General features: G+C 33.4%; 1 protein-coding gene across 2 annotated transcripts in view; it reads right to left on the bottom strand.

The window, feature by feature from the left end:
- LOC126810408 (utrophin) overlaps positions 1 to 16235 on the bottom strand; it is a 94851-nt gene that overhangs the window by 10671 nt on the left and 67945 nt on the right. For both annotated transcript variants that reach the window (XM_050535444.2, XM_050535448.2), the window contains 17 exons: positions 15963 to 16138; positions 15145 to 15289; positions 14451 to 14600; positions 13684 to 13839; positions 12858 to 13074; positions 12354 to 12541; positions 6606 to 6760; positions 5944 to 6124; positions 5076 to 5200; positions 4090 to 4246; positions 3670 to 3799; positions 3393 to 3538; positions 2839 to 2973; positions 2195 to 2325; positions 1809 to 1903; positions 766 to 826; positions 34 to 95 (listed from right to left, as the gene is read on the bottom strand). In XM_050535444.2, the coding sequence (XP_050391401.2) occupies positions 34 to 95; positions 766 to 826; positions 1809 to 1903; positions 2195 to 2325; positions 2839 to 2973; positions 3393 to 3538; positions 3670 to 3799; positions 4090 to 4246; positions 5076 to 5200; positions 5944 to 6124; positions 6606 to 6760; positions 12354 to 12541; positions 12858 to 13074; positions 13684 to 13839; positions 14451 to 14600; positions 15145 to 15289; positions 15963 to 16138 (2410 nt within the window). The remainder of the gene's footprint in view (positions 1 to 33; positions 96 to 765; positions 827 to 1808; positions 1904 to 2194; positions 2326 to 2838; positions 2974 to 3392; positions 3539 to 3669; positions 3800 to 4089; positions 4247 to 5075; positions 5201 to 5943; positions 6125 to 6605; positions 6761 to 12353; positions 12542 to 12857; positions 13075 to 13683; positions 13840 to 14450; positions 14601 to 15144; positions 15290 to 15962; positions 16139 to 16235) is intronic.

The raw sequence follows: 16235 nt of genomic DNA, 5'->3' as shown, positions 1-16235 counted from the left end.
CAAAGGTTGGCGATAATAAAACATGTAACTTACTGAGAGCTTGTAATAATGTGGACATGGCAGGATGATCCCACTGTGTAGTTTCTGTAGCATGGCTAAATTACATAAATGTACATAAATTAGATATCTGAATTTGTAGTACAATGCAGGGCTTTTATTTCAGTCTTAAATGAGTCTTGTTTGAATGGCAGTGAAATTGTTCAGCTGAGGAGGGAGGAGAAATGGGGTTTAACGTCCACTCGACACAAACTAGGTCATTTTGGGACTAACATATGGTTCAATTTTATTTCAATAATTAGCTTGCGCATAGGTTTCTTTATCAGTGGGAGGAAACAGGAGGACTCTGAGAAAAATAAATGAGGTTGGACAGATGACCCTACTCCTTGTCACGTACAACCGGGGATTCGAAACCACGCCAGTTGACTCAATGACAGACTTAATGATACAGCGCGCACGTGCTAACCACTAAGCCATTCAACCCCCCGATCATCTGAGGAACTTACATGTCAGTCAATTTACCTGCCATAACATTAGTATTTAAAATAATTTAAATGTAAAACACAATAGATACTATGTAAAATACTTGAACATATATCAAAATATATCTTGCTAGCTCCCCAAAAAGCAAAATATATCTTTATGACCCACAGACAAGCAAAGGTTCCAGGCTATTTGGAATCTGTGAAACTTGCCAAGAAAGGCAAAACAATCTTGATGTTCTCTAATTACCGTGCCCTTTATTTAATTACAACAAAGTTTACTTACTGTACATAGTAAGGCACTTTATTACCAGACACACTTCTCTCCCATGGACTTTCAACAGATACTACAAATATACGAAATACTTCATAAGTTAATACAACGCAAACTGACTATAGACATGTTGCTTTAAGCTAATCATACAGTTGATTTATATCTAACCAAAAGTATTGAAAATGAACAGAATAATTTTTAACTTGAAAATTGACATGTTGCTCAAAGCTAATCATTTACTTATACAAATTATTTATATCTAGCCAGAAGTAGATTACTATTGACAAGGCTGACCTTAAAAATATCTTTGTTTCACCAAACCCGACCCACAATCGAGGAGAAGGGTCGGTAGGTCGGGTTTTTTTTCAGATTTTTTTTTTAAAGTTAGAGAAATCAATACAGAAAACTTATTAGCTGTATACTACAGATTCATTAATTTTGTTTAATGAATTTGGGGTCTGACGTAAAAAGTAACGAACTGAAAGTTTTTTTTATTAAACTTAAGAGCTAATTTGACAGCTTAATAATTTTCCGGGTGGAAACATTCGTCTTCTTTATTCAATTGGCAAAAAAATCAATGAGTGAATGACATCGGGAATTTTTCGTGATGTCGACGCGCACACGATTTGCCACGAACTTGAAGTGTGAAACTCCTTCAACACGTTTTTAACGATACTGCGGGTTGTGCCTTCATTTTTCTCGAAAACGGATATTGAAAATATCGTCATCATGTTTAAAACTACGCACCATAGACATAGAAGCAGAATCATTTCGTGGGAATGGACGTGTATTCGTCTGCAACCATTTTGTTGAGAAGCGACACCTAAGACGCTTTCGTCTTGATCAACCAGTTTCAATAATGAATCAAACCATAGCCATAGTAAAGGGAAATAACTCTCGTGATATATTTCAGGTTGACACACAAAATAAAATAAAAAGATCGTGGAAAAGTGCAATAAAATAATTTAAGTCGGGGGTGGTTTAAGTTAGTCGGTCGCGTTAGGCGAAACACAGATATTTTTAAGATCAGCCCAATCAACAGAATAATTTTTAACCTGATAAGAAATGTTGAGAGTTGGGACCAAAATCTCGAAAAGCTTCTTGTAGTTGTTTATAACGATCTTCTATAGAAATCTGTATAGCTTTCCATCTAAAAATAAATATTGTATGATTAAGTATTTTTACATTTTAAAAACAAAAGAAAATAATTCATGATTTTGAGTTCCGTTGAGTTCCCTTTATGTCATTTTATCAAAATTTATCACATGTATCTCAATCCTAAAACATATCAAAGATATTTAAAGAAGTTTTATTCCAGTTTACATTATGACTGTTCTTGATTTTGTTATTATTTTTTGTGATCCTTAGCAGCCCTTAGTATTTTCAGTGAGATCGATGTTCCATAGATTTAAGTAGACAGATATTATAATTCAATACTAACCTAGTATTAAATTCTTCTATTCTTCTTACATTAACATTAGATATACTGACATCTTCTACTTGTAATTTGTTTGCTAAATAACTAACATTATCTATTTTCCCTTGTATAGGATCAACCTGCTGTTGAAATACCTGAAATAAACCATTTAGAAAATAATTTACAACTGTGTCATTTAGCGAATGAACACAAAAAAACATCATTTACGATGGGGCTGGCACTTAAAAAAACATCATTTACAATTTTTATATGAAATGGCAGTGATGACACAGTTTTATTTATGTAAACACAGCAAAATGAAATAGGATTTAACGTCCTACTGTTCTGCACTGACTGGGCTAAATGAGACGTGCTATGAGGGAAATTCTGTCCGAACAGTGGCAGTACAGCCTACGCTTATATCAAATTCTACCTGACAAGGGTTCTTTTATGTGCATGCCAATGTGTGCATGGGGCCTTGGCTTTTGGTCTCATCCGAGCAGCTATACTTTGTTCATTGCCAGGCCCTCCGTCCTGCACTATTGACATGAGTAAACCACATTGAAAACTCCTGATATACTTTCTCAGCCAACTTCTTACTCACTAAGCCATCATCAGGATATTTATCACACAGCTATAAATGATATATTGGTGATTCCTTTACTTACTTTTATGTTATCTATTTCTTCTTGTAAATTTTCAATAATAATATCACCAATGGGATTCCATTTTGCTTTGTTTTCTTCTGCTTCTACTAAATTTGCATTGAGGTCTTCAATATTCTCCTCTAATACAGTCAACTTCTGGAAAATTCAATATCAAAGTTATAAAGCCACAACATACCAGAGTGAGAGAGACAGACAGAGAGAGAAAGAGAGAGAAAGAGAGAGAGAGTGTGTGTGTTTAACTTTCACCCGACACAAACCAGATCATTTCGGGACTAACATATAGTTCAATTTTATTTCAATAATTTGTTTGCGCGTACAGGTCTTTAGCAGTGGGAGGAAACCAGAGGACCCGGACAGGCAACCGTACTCCTTGTCACAGCCACAACATGCCCAAGGAACAAGGATTAAATATAGATTACCATATGCATTCAAAATTACTTTTTGGTCCTTCAATTATTTAATTCATCAGTTACAAGGTTATGGCCATTTCAAGTTCATTTTTTTAAACTTATACAGGGATATTACTAACATACTATATACTAAACAATACATACTTGCGCTACATCATCTAATTTTGATTGCCATTCATTGACTCCTCGGTTTAATTCTGTCCAATGTTCATTTAACAGACGAACTTTACTTCCTATTTTGCGCCCTAGATGTTGTGAATCTACTTCTAGTGATAAATTGCCCATATCATCTGAAAAAGAAAAGGGCAAAATTAACTTCTTATATTATCATTTTGTATGAATAATACATGTATATCTTCAAAAATATCCCCACAATTGTGTACCTCAATAAGAAGAAATAAGAACAATCTATTATATTTACCATTGATGTAACTATCATTACTGTTATTACTAAGCCTCAGTTCATCTTTATTCTTTGACATAAAATTTTGACCATTTCTTATACTCTGTTCCAAAAATGGTCTTTTTAATTCAATCTGTTGCATTAATTTCTGGAAAAATAGAATGAAAATGTTAGTTTTAAGAATAGAGATTTTCACATTTTAATGGTTTACACAAATTAAGAATGACACATGAAATCCAATACTACCGGTAATTTTGACTGCTTCTGCAATTAGCTATAAATAGTGAAGTGTAATAAACTAGGCAGTATATGCTTATGCATTCACTTCACTTTTATCTGAGTAGTTCAGATAGCTAACAATCTGTTTTGTACTTTCATATTTAGAAGTAAATATGTTTTGCCTTTCTGATGGTTATCGTTTAGTATCATCTGACTGACCTGGTTTTCAATAAGCTGTTTCTGCACACTAGCATAATCTTCCCCTACAGGTTTCTGAAGAAATAAATCTTCTTGTTTTTGTTTAATCCAATTTAACAGATCTTCATGAGTTCGTAACAAATGTATTTTCTGCTCTACATTGCTCTCTAATCGACTTCTATATATATAAAAAAAATAATGTGGTGAATAAAAAATTCAATGAATGTTTTTTTTATCATATTGTATATACATGTATTGTAGTCACTACATGTATATTATAATCAGTAGTTGCCATCGAAGATATAGCCACATTTAGCAAGAGATGTACAGAGAACAAATTAAAAAAAAAGAAGTGCTTTTCGTACAATCAGTAAGTTATGGTCTGAAATGCGTGAATATCGAAAGGAACCGAGATGTTTTGGATATAAACATATATATTTTGGTTTCATCAACATTGGACAAAAATTGTGACCTCTAGTGGGTCCACAACCTTGGTATCACATACTTTTCCACTATTTGCATTCAAGGAGCGGCCATTTGGTCGGGTAGTTTCAATATTTGTGGTTTTATTTCTTGCAATGTCTGTATAGTTTGTCTTGTCGTTTCTCCTGCACTTACTATTTAGTACCGAGTCGAGTCCCAACTTCACAAGCCACGAGTTCAACAAATGAGTCAGCAATTCATGGTAGATAAGGCAAGTTAGAGTTATGTTCTCTCACTGCGACTCGAGTGCTTAGCCCTTTCTAGTCCTGAGTTGTCAAAACTGCTGAGTCTGAGTCAAGTCTCGATAAATATTTCAAGTCGAGTTGCAAGTCGATCTTTGATGCGTTTGAGACTGAGCTGCGGGACTCACGTTCCCACCTCTGCCACGTGCACAGTGAGCTTGCACATAGTAAGAAAACTCGTGGCTTGACACTATAAACATACGGGTATACATTTCTTAATATGAAAATATTTGATAAAATATCAAAACAAAAAGCTTATTGATTTGTCATAGCTGTTCATACCTTATATTCATGGAGTTTAGCATTAAATTCATCCATCTTTGATCAAGTTCACTAGGTTGTTTATTGCTCGTATTTTTAAGAGATTCGTAAATACTTTGATGACTGTCAACTTCAGATTGTAGATCCTGTAAATCAATGAAATAATTTTATCAGTCAGAATGGATAATACATAATTTATAGCAACATTCTTTGTTTTCCATATAGTGCAAGGAAGCCTACACCAGTAAAATAAATTCCAAGCTTTATTGTAAAAGCCCACTGGAATATGAAAAAAAATTGGATGTTATTTTGCGAATAAAGGTTTGGAAACATATAACAAATTCATGGCCCTATAAGTTTGATGAAACTGATTTCATTTATAGGTATGTTTAAGTAATGTGTAAACTTGTGTACTTCTGACCCAATCCTAATAACTTTCTGATTTATACATTTTTAGCAAAAGTGTAACTAGAAAAGAACAGGTAGTGCCAATAGTGGTAAACCAAGTAAAAGCCTGGATAACCAGTAAGATCTCCAAATAAAATGAACTCTTTTGATGTTTCAACCATATTCCTTTGAATGACATGGGATTTCCCTAGCTTTTTTAAAGCCAATAGACAAAGCCTTGATATATAATTTGCTGTCCAAGCTTTAATTTCAAGAATAGCCTAAATTGCCCTTGATGTTTTAATTCAGACAATCAGGAATGACAGGAATCATATACATGTAAATATATAAGAAACGCCATTTAAAAAATGTTTAAGAAATATTGTTTAAAAAATGTACAAGAATTAAGAAATATTGTTTAAAAAATGTATAAGAAATATTGTTTAAAAAATGTATAAGAATCAAGAAATATTGTTTAAAAAGAGCTATCTTCTATACTCACTCGAAACTGTTCTAAATATTCCTTGCATAATTCCTGATTTTGTAGAATTTCTGGATTAGAAATTTCTCCGGCAAGATTATTATAACTTTTTTCTACACCTTTTAGCCAGTTATCAAATTCCTCCATCGTTGTTTTGGATGAATTTTTGGAATTTTCTAAAGACTTCCACTTGTTGTTTAACCTATAAACATTTTTTCATTTCATTTTTATACAAATTATAAACAGTAACCATATGTTACTGGTAGACACATACCTTTGAGACATACAAAAATCATCTATATTTATAGTACAGGTGAATCATAACTAATAAAAGGTAAGGTGTACAGGTAAAAGAACCCTTGGCAGTTTGAATTTGATATAAGAGTAGGCTGTAGTGCTGCTGTCCGGTCAAAATTTCCCTTATTCATAGCACATGGTATAGCATGTCAGTCTTCATTAGACCAGTCGGTGCAGAAAAGTAGGACTTTAAATCCCATTGAATTTCATAACTAATAAATTACTCTAAGCACACTTGGTAAGAAAACAGTTATTACTTCTGTGAATGTGGCATCATAACTGTTAGCAATATAAACAATTGAATTGACTACATTAGGGGTATTCTGTTCTGGTGTCCATTTTGTTGAGAATAAATTTAGCTATCATTTCATCATAAAATAGATTACCTATTTAAAAGCGTAGTCCATCTACTCTTTAATCTTTCCTTGCGTATTGTAATATGGTGTTTTTCTTCTGGACCATATTCTTCTTGTAGTTTGGTAGCAAGGTTATTTAATTTATCAAATTCTGCTTGATGCCTGTTTACATCTTCTTTGGTTAACTATAAAATATGATAAACCAAAACAAATCATTTTGTGTTTTGCTTTCTTGTCGCACTTTTGCTTGTTGAACACTGTTTTAAATTTTGTTGGGACATCAAAGTACACCCCCCACCCGCTGAACTGGCTGATGTGAGTCTTTTATTTCAGAAAGTTTGTCAAATGAACTTGTATGTAGAAGTCCTGGATGTTAGTAACTCTTAAATTCACAGATACATGTATAACATATATCTTGATTTGGCTTAAAATTAGTTTGTGTACTGTAGAGCAGCTTTCATTCATTGTAGATTGTCTGTTGTGGGGAATGTTTGCTACAAGTTATGAGACCACAATGAGGAATCATCATTCCATAACAGGTTTTTAAATATTGATTTAGTGGTTGTAAGATGAATATGTCCAGACTAGATGAAATGATTAAAGTTTTCTCTTGCTTCGTTCTTCAGTCTATAGCTATATTGAAGGATTGACCCATACTTCAAAAATATAAAAGTAATATATATATATATATATATGACCGACAGAACGAAATAGTTTCAGACTTTGATCAACATCAACTAGATAGGTAGGTAGGTCAACATTTCATCAAACTGCATCAGAATTTTATTATAAAATATTAAGAATGTGATCTGATCGGGTGCCCTGGCTCAACTTTATTATTAGACTACACTGAACACGAAGGACTATCTAAAATAAGCTTGTAGATTTCACTGTATTGCGTACGTTGTATACCTGGTAAACAGAATTGCATTATTATAAATATTAGACCCAGACACATGTCTAGATCGCGAGTGTGTCACGAGATTTCAGAGTTCATATCGTGTTTTGCGAAATAAACTCCTTATTACTCGTGCATTATAAATATATTGTCACTTGCTGTTTATACGAATATACGAATAACACACAACAACAATCCCGCTTTCATAAATAGAGGGGAAATTTTGGGCAACTGTGATATAAATAGCCGAGAATACTGTTCTATTTATAGCAAGGCAACAATGTTTCAGCCGTGAACGGGCGATGTATGTAATTACCGTTTGCTAGAATTAGCACGATATTTATTTACATTTAAGCTGTGCTAAAGTAGAGGAAGGAATATGAGTTACCTTAGAAAATTACCGATAGAAAGCAAGCAATTATTTCTTAATTGGATGATCAACAATAGTTCCGAGTCGAGCTTCGCGTTGCACCAAAAATAAGGTCGCCATCTTTGTTTTCATTGACAGCAGCGACGCTATCGTTATGGGCTGATTCAATACATGCCTGTTTAGGTTTACAGGTGGGATTAATAACCCAGAGAGAATAATGAGGGAATTATACCATAAGAGACCGATCAGCACACAAACAAATAAATAAATACAATGATGAGAGTCTTAAAAATAAAGTCTAAAAATATGTTTTCGGGGGTGGGGGGGGGAGTAATTAATTATCCATATTATTTATAATAAAAAATATAGTAGTTTTCTAGCTCTAGGCAAAATAATTTATAACTCCAATACTAGAAATATGAATGTTAAATACACATAAACAAAATTATTGTTACTGATAGTATTCATTTATAGTGTTACATTATTTAAAACTGAATGAAGACTGCTTTCCATTGGAGTTCACAAAGCAAACATTTAATATCATTTATATAACATACCCTCTCATAAAACTTTAAGGAAAGTGTGACAAATAGGTCGGATGGGCCAAAAAATTTAAGACTGATTATAATCATTTATTAGTTTGTGCTATTTGGTAGCAGTGAGGAGCTCCTAAAATCTTGTTCAATTTCATAGGACTTTAAAGGGACTATCCCGATTTGAACAGAATCTCAAAAATAAAAGTCCGAGTTCGTATGAAATTTAATCGCCAAAATAAGTGTTACAAGTAGCTTGGATGGGCCACAAAATGAAAGATTATAAGATTATGCTTACAATCATTTATTAATTTGTGCTATGTGTTGGTGAGCAATGTGGAGCTCCTAAATCTTGTTCAATTTCCAATTGCTTGACTAAATTACTTTCTTCATAGTAAGTTGTGATATACTGTCTATGTTTTAGTTCAGCAATTGTACTGTATTGTTTATTAGATAGCGTCATGATTGCAGAGGCGTACCCGTGAAATATATATTGGGGGGGGGGTCTGTAACCCTAACCCTAACCCATTTTTTAAAACCCCTAAAAAATATAAACAAACCATGTGGCCATGCTGTCTACCAAGACACCGTGTGCAAAAGGATTATGGTTACGTTGCTGGCTGAGCGGGCGATAAATATTTGGTTTAGGCGGTAATGTTTTTGGGTACCTACATACGATTCACTCTGATAAGTGGCAGAAAAAAATTAACAAAATATTACTGACAGGCTAACTAGACACAATTTTATGAAACACAGGTACTTTTCACTTCACACATGTTTCCAGGATGATTCTCTCTGTGTTTTATTTTAGCAATGTAAACCATATTGGGATATGTACAGGTTTTATACAGATATAGAATCTTAACTAATCCAAATAATTGTTGTAAATAAATAGGAGTTTGGGCCTACTATGTAAAAAAACAATTGGGGGGGGGGGGGGTCGGACCCCCCCCCGCCCCCCCGGAATCCCCCATGTGTGACGCCCATGCATGATTGTATTCATCATAGAATCATGGACCTTATAATAGGCCAATAGTATATATAATATCTTTCCACCACAGACACAGAGCACATTAACCTAGTTTCATACAAATCAATACATTAAATAATTTATAACGATGCATTATGTAAGAGCTAAATCTGTCTATTCATGTCTTTATTTTGGCTTCAGATGTTACATAAACTATTATTTAAACATTTATTAACATGAAAAGCAAATAATCAACTGTCTGGGTCATTGGATGGCTCTGATTTTAAGTAGATTAGAACGGTTTAATGATTTAATGAGGCTAAGTCTCGAAAAACAAAATGAAATGAGGTTTAACGTACTACTGTTCAGCTCCTAAACTGGGCTAATGAAAACGGGCTTACGCCATACAGTGTGTTATGAGGGAAATTTTGCCCGGACAGCGGCACTACGGCCTACTCTTATATCGAATTCCAACCAAGGGATCTTTTACGTGTACGCCAATGTGTACACGGGACCTTGGTTTTGTCAGTCCCTCCGTCCTGCATCACTGCAAAGGGGAAACCGCGCTGGAAAATCAGGAAGAACTTTCTCGGCCAATGCAGGAATCGAACACCCGACCTCCAGGCTAGCGAGCCGTCCTACCCACTTAGCCACGTGATCCCCGCTCGAATAACAAGTACCGTTGTTACAATAATAAACAATCAATGCCACGTTGTCAAAACTCTAAACAGTATAGTAATTTGAATAAAATTTTTAAAAAATTCATTTTGCATTATGTATATTTGAACTATTACAGCAAGACCGACCAGCTCCGTATCTAAATTTTACATAATGTATCTTTAATCTAGAACCCCAAATCTGAATTAGCGAGGGGGGTTGGATGGCCGAATGGTTAACAACCATAATGACATGAACTTTGTGTTCTGGCGAGATAATGATCGGCGAAGCCGAACAACTATATAGGCAAAAGGATCTATGTTCTAACTGGGCGCTCAGTGTTATTTTATGCATTTTATTATGTACATTTATTATAGGGTGGGATTGTTGAAGGTGCCCTAGATTTGGAACCGCACCCCTTATTCACAGCTTCTTGTTTGTATTACTTGTTTTATCTTCACACTGGATCCTTCCATTAACATTTGTTTGGAGAAAGGCATGAGATTAGCTATGCAATCCACAAAGATTTGTGTTTATAATATACATGTATATGGTGTGCACAAAACATGATGCTAATAAGAAAGGAGAGGATACATGTACCTACTATTTTATACCAATTGACCACAGATATACCCCAGGCTTTCACCCAGTATGTATTATTTGCTTTTTTTTAACATTTTATTTGTTGGAATTAAATATATTGTGAACATAAACACAAAACAAATGTAAGAAAATTTGTACCTGTCAGATGAGGTTTTAAACTTAAGTGATAATTGTTTATTTTATTTTTATGTGTCTGCTGTTTCTATTTCGTACGAATTGCGAAATAAAATGCAACAACAACAAAAACCAGACATAATAATTGCAAACAAACAGAATTTTGTTTTGAACGATCCATGTTATCGGCACTGTCAGAATTAGTCTAAGTTTACCTGGTTTAACCATCTGTGTCAGACAATGAAAATTATACCCACGAGCAGTTTCATCATTGAAATGCTTCACAAGACATTCTGATGTAGGTCTTAGGAAAAAATAACCCTTAAAAAGTTGGGTCTTCAGAAAGTTTAAATTAGAAACAAAAATAATAAAACATTAATTTAAAAACATAATGTTAGAAATTCATTAATTTGATATGACAATTATTCAGGTTCACTGAACAGTACAGCTTTACCCCATCTTGGTTTATAATCTAAACACTTGTTGATGATAACTTTAAAAAATAACATGTACAGTACAGAATGGAAAAATTATCACATTACTGGAAAACAAAAGAAAGATCTGACTGGTGTTTCTGTGTAACCAGAATGTTTTCTGTGGAGGATGTGGTCTACTGTATGATATGGGTGCAAGATACGGCAGATCCAAACTGACATAAAATCATGACAAATTCTATTCTATTAAAACTGGTTTGATGAATCTTGATAATTTGGTAAGAACAGAATAAAAGTCATATCAAGCAGTTCTTATTTAGTTTTCACATTCTCTGAGCTGGGCTGAGTAAGATTTCCTTTACACACTACTGATTAATTCTATTAGCCTTGCATACACTTTCTCTTCCACCTGCCCAACACTAGAGGAATCCCTTTGAAGAATTAGCAATTCGAGAAAAAATCAAGTATGATCGTACTATGGACCAACAACTGACCATGTTGTTGGGTGAAATTATGAATCTAATTCACTAACTAAATGCAAGATTGTTGAAAGAGGAAGCATGCCAATTTTCATGTCGATCGGACTTGAATTGACAGAGTCTTAGACTTTTTCGAAGAGCGTCACCCCAAGAAGAACTAGAACAAGATGAGTAGCAGTTAGCGACCAATTCCTGGTCCAAAAAAATGATGACAGGTAACACACAAGACGGTCTTTGGTCCAAGGGTGCTTATCTTTGCTAACAATGACTCTGTTCTACATGTATGGTTCAGTTTTATATTGGAAAATGTGTAGCCGATTCCTTCGACTTACTATGTAATTTAAACATAACTTACTGTAACTGCTACCTTTTTTAAAAAGTAAAATGCTGACTTTTTGAGTAACTATTATTAGTACTTATGTACATCCGGTTTGTTTTAATTGGTTTGATTAGATTTGATTTGAATTGGTTAATAGTTTCTGAACTGATTACACAGCAAATTCTAGTTGTTAATAACTCTATTGAAAAACTATCCTTTCTTATTTCTAATCTGGGATAATCCTTGACTAGTTTCATAAAGTGACCTTGTGTTTTTGTTCAGCATATCAGGTGTTCTGTTAAGAATCCATCCACAACAATTTCAGATAATCTGGATTCCATTTCGAATGGTTGCTTATTTTTAATATAATATAATATTGTCTTCAAACATTTGATACTTACTCTGTGTTCTTGAAGGAGTTGTTCTATTTTATCTGGTGATTGTGGTAATAATGGTTGTGGAAGTAATGGCTGGCTGGCTAACTTGTCTTCTGTTGAACATAGCCATCTCTCAAACTCAGCATATTGATCATTGAATTGTATTAGCTGTGATTTACTGTGTTTAACACTTTCAACAACATTACTTTTTACTGTGATAAACAAAAATATGGAAGATTTCTTAAAAAGGTTCTTGTTTAAATTGATTCATATTATTTTACAGACATGCTTACCGAGAAAATGACCATATAAAGCAATAATTACTATTCTTCGTTAATATAATTTAGTAATTTAAAATCTTGCAGATACAATTTCTAGTAAAATAGTTTAGTAAATTATAATCCTACAAACACAATTACCAGTTTTGATTATGAACAACAGTGTCCGAGGTTATAAATTATCTAAAGTATTTAAATTTTCTATTGGTTTCACTTTCCTTTATCAAAACTACCTTACATTCAGAATTACCTTGAGTAATTGCTTCAATCTTTGGTTCTGTTTTGGCCAACATCCTGGCTTGATGGGATTTAACTTGCTCCCAATCAGATGTAAGAGATTCGTATTGTTCAATTAACTGAGGGGGTATTTCAATATCCTGATCTTTACATTCAGTACAATATTGTTTATACGCAGTGGTCACATTATCAATATTCACTTGACCTGCCTTTAGTGTATCCTCCATATTCTGAAGTAATAAATCATAATTTCATAACAAAGTAGCTATGAGCTGAAACCAGGTCTTGAAATGTTCACATATCTAACATTTTTCACTATACTTTTGTATTTGAGAAAGAGAGAGAGAGAGAGAGAGAGAGATTTTAACCTCAACTCTACACAAAATAGGTCATTTTGGGACTAACATATGGTTCAATTTTATTTCAATAATTCGCTTATGCATAGGGATATTTAGCAGTGGGAGGAAACCGGAGGACCCGGAGAAAACACACAAGATTGGATAGGCTACCCTACTCCTTGCCATGTACAACCGGGGAATCGAAACCACGCCAGCTGACTCAATGACAGACCTTATGATACAACGCGCATGCGCTAATCATTTGGCCATCCCCCACCCCACCCCCCCACACACACACACACACTTTTGTATTTAAACCTATAATAATCTAACAATTTTCGCTATAAAAAAGAAATTTGTAAGATGTGGTAAATTTTATTTTCACAATAATCTATTTTAATTCTAAAGTTTGTAATATTTTGGGGAATAATAACATCATAAGCATAGCATTAGTAAATGCATTAAAAGAACTTGCTGAAACCAATATTTGTATATAAGTACCTGTCTACCATATATGTTCATATTATCATCATTCTTTAATCTTTCTTCAATTTCTTTCATCCATTTCTTTAGATCATCATTTTGAATTTCATATTCCTTTAGTCGTTGTAAGTATTTTTTGGTAGAAGTCTGGAAATTTGGTAAATCAGTACAAACCTAAAAGACATAAAGTGTAACAGCAATGAAATGAAATGGGGTTTAATGTCCTACTGTTCTGCTCCTATACTGGGCTAATGAAGACAGGCATACGTCATACAATGTGCTATGAGGGAAATTTTGCCCAGTCGGCGGCACTATGGCCTACTCTTATATCGAATTCCAACTGTCACCGGATCTTTTATGTGTACGCCAATGTGTACGCGGGATCTCGGTTTTTCATCACGTCCAAACAACTAGACAGCTGTCCTTGTCAGGCCCTCCGTCCTGCATCACTGACAAGTGGAAACCATGTTGGAAAATCACGATGAACTAGTTGTCAAAGTAATTATATTATTTATTTCTCTATTTTTATGGTTACCATTGCAGGAGATATCTATTTAATCAGGAAGTGATTTAGATAAATTCTCGTCAGTTTGATGAAAAATGTACTTACATGCAGTTCTCTAATAATATATTAAAAATAAATTATTTTCATTCTGTAGTTTTAATGCAACATACACAGCTTAATAAATTTTAATTCACATAATAAGCAGATTTTAAATCAAATTATAACAATATCCCCGGTTTACAACTCAATTAAATTAACTCCTGTAGATATCAACACTTACCTTTTCCCACCGAGAATTTAGATTATTTAAATCTTTTTCAATATTTTCTTTATCTGATGTCGAAAGACTTTCATCATTGATCATCTGATTACCAGTTTCATTTATCGTATCTACCATTTTCTTTTTTGTCGAAATATCTTCTTCTTTTATCTAAACAAAATAAAAATAACGATTATTAAAAGGTGACTTTTCCAATCTGTATTTCTAAGGAAAGAGAATTTTTAATATTTCATAAAATTGAATTTTGATACCCGGTAACTATAATGTAGGTTAGTGGTGCCGCACATTGTTCATTTCAGGATAGTCACCAATGACAACAGACACCATCCTTGAGGGTGGTTTCAGAAAAAAAATTAAACATACATTATACAAGAGCTAAATCTGCCTATTGCAGGTCTTTCTTTACGACTGAAATGTTATCCAAATTATTAATTAGACATTACTTATCCAGACCATAATCAACTCTCTATTCAGAGTGGAGCAATTGGACTGAATTTTGAGCATATTCTATTTATGTTATCTATTTTTTAACTATTATAGCAAGAACTGTCAGCTCTTTATCTAATCTCCCATAATGCCCGTTTAACTTATGGAAAAACAGCTACTTATTTATTTGGGCGACGTTTCATGTGTTATAGTTTATATATTATCGGCTTGTTATATCCAAGATGACTCATACAAAGCTAAAGCTTACCTTAATTCTGTCTAAAAGATCTTCTAAGTACTGAGATTCTGGTCGAAGAGGTGAGCTTATCACATTTTCAGTGTCGTCAATCAGGAAAAATATTTCATCCATATTGTCTGTAAACTCTGTAGATTGATTTGCAATCTGACCAACTCTGTTAATAAAAACAAAATATCTAAATTCTTGCTAATTTAATTCGTCACTCTGGAAGTACCAAGTGTTATGTAACACTAATATTGCAAATTGTCACTGCTTAATACTAATATTAATAAAATATAAATGCAGGCCAACGCCTAAATAAAATAGAGTATATTCCTGGACTTTACCAGGGGAATATGCCTAAGTGAGAGGAATTCCCATACCAAATACATGTAGTATCATTCCTATTGCGGAAATTGTTGAATTATATTATTGCTCTTTGTATGAAAATGGAATGTAAGTGCATTATGGAACAAAACATTATTTTCTAAATAGTTTTATGAAGCACATTAAATTCTTGAAATCAGACATGCATATTTGCCATATTGTAGGAGGCATGTGTTTTATATTTGAAGCACTGACAAATAAGTAGGCTATGTGGCAAACAAACAGCCTTTCACATAACTTCATTGTAAAAATTCTCATGACTATATTACATACAAAGATTTTCCCCTTTGGCTCACCTGCCATAAACACACCCTATTATCAGTTCGCCATAACTATATGTTGGTTTTAAAAGCCCATTACTAATCAACATTCAAAGTCCAGAGTTTGCTTTTAATTTGAAATACGAATTCTACACTATTTGCCACTACAAAACAAGGAATTAAGAGAAAAAACAGTCTTACCCTAACTTTTTCCTAAAAACATTAGTGCAGAAATTCTTCCATCGTTCATTCAAGGCTTCAAGTTTCTTAATAAGCTGTGTTTTTCCAGGTTCCATCGATTGATTTACTATTCTATTACCATTATCATTCAGTTTCTTCAAATTTTCTTGTTGTTCATGAATGTTGCTCTGTAGCTGCTGAAAATTGCACAAATTTATTGATAAAGGAATAAAGTTGATCCCATTTTTGTGATAATTAGAATCCATGTAACAGTTTACATGGTGTCAAAAAAAA

This window comes from Patella vulgata, chromosome 2 (assembly GCF_932274485.2).
Source record: "Patella vulgata chromosome 2, xgPatVulg1.2, whole genome shotgun sequence".
Classification (NCBI taxonomy): domain Eukaryota; kingdom Metazoa; phylum Mollusca; class Gastropoda; family Patellidae; genus Patella; species Patella vulgata.
Note: the sequence above shows the minus strand (reverse complement) of the source record. Positions and strands in the feature narration are given on the sequence as shown.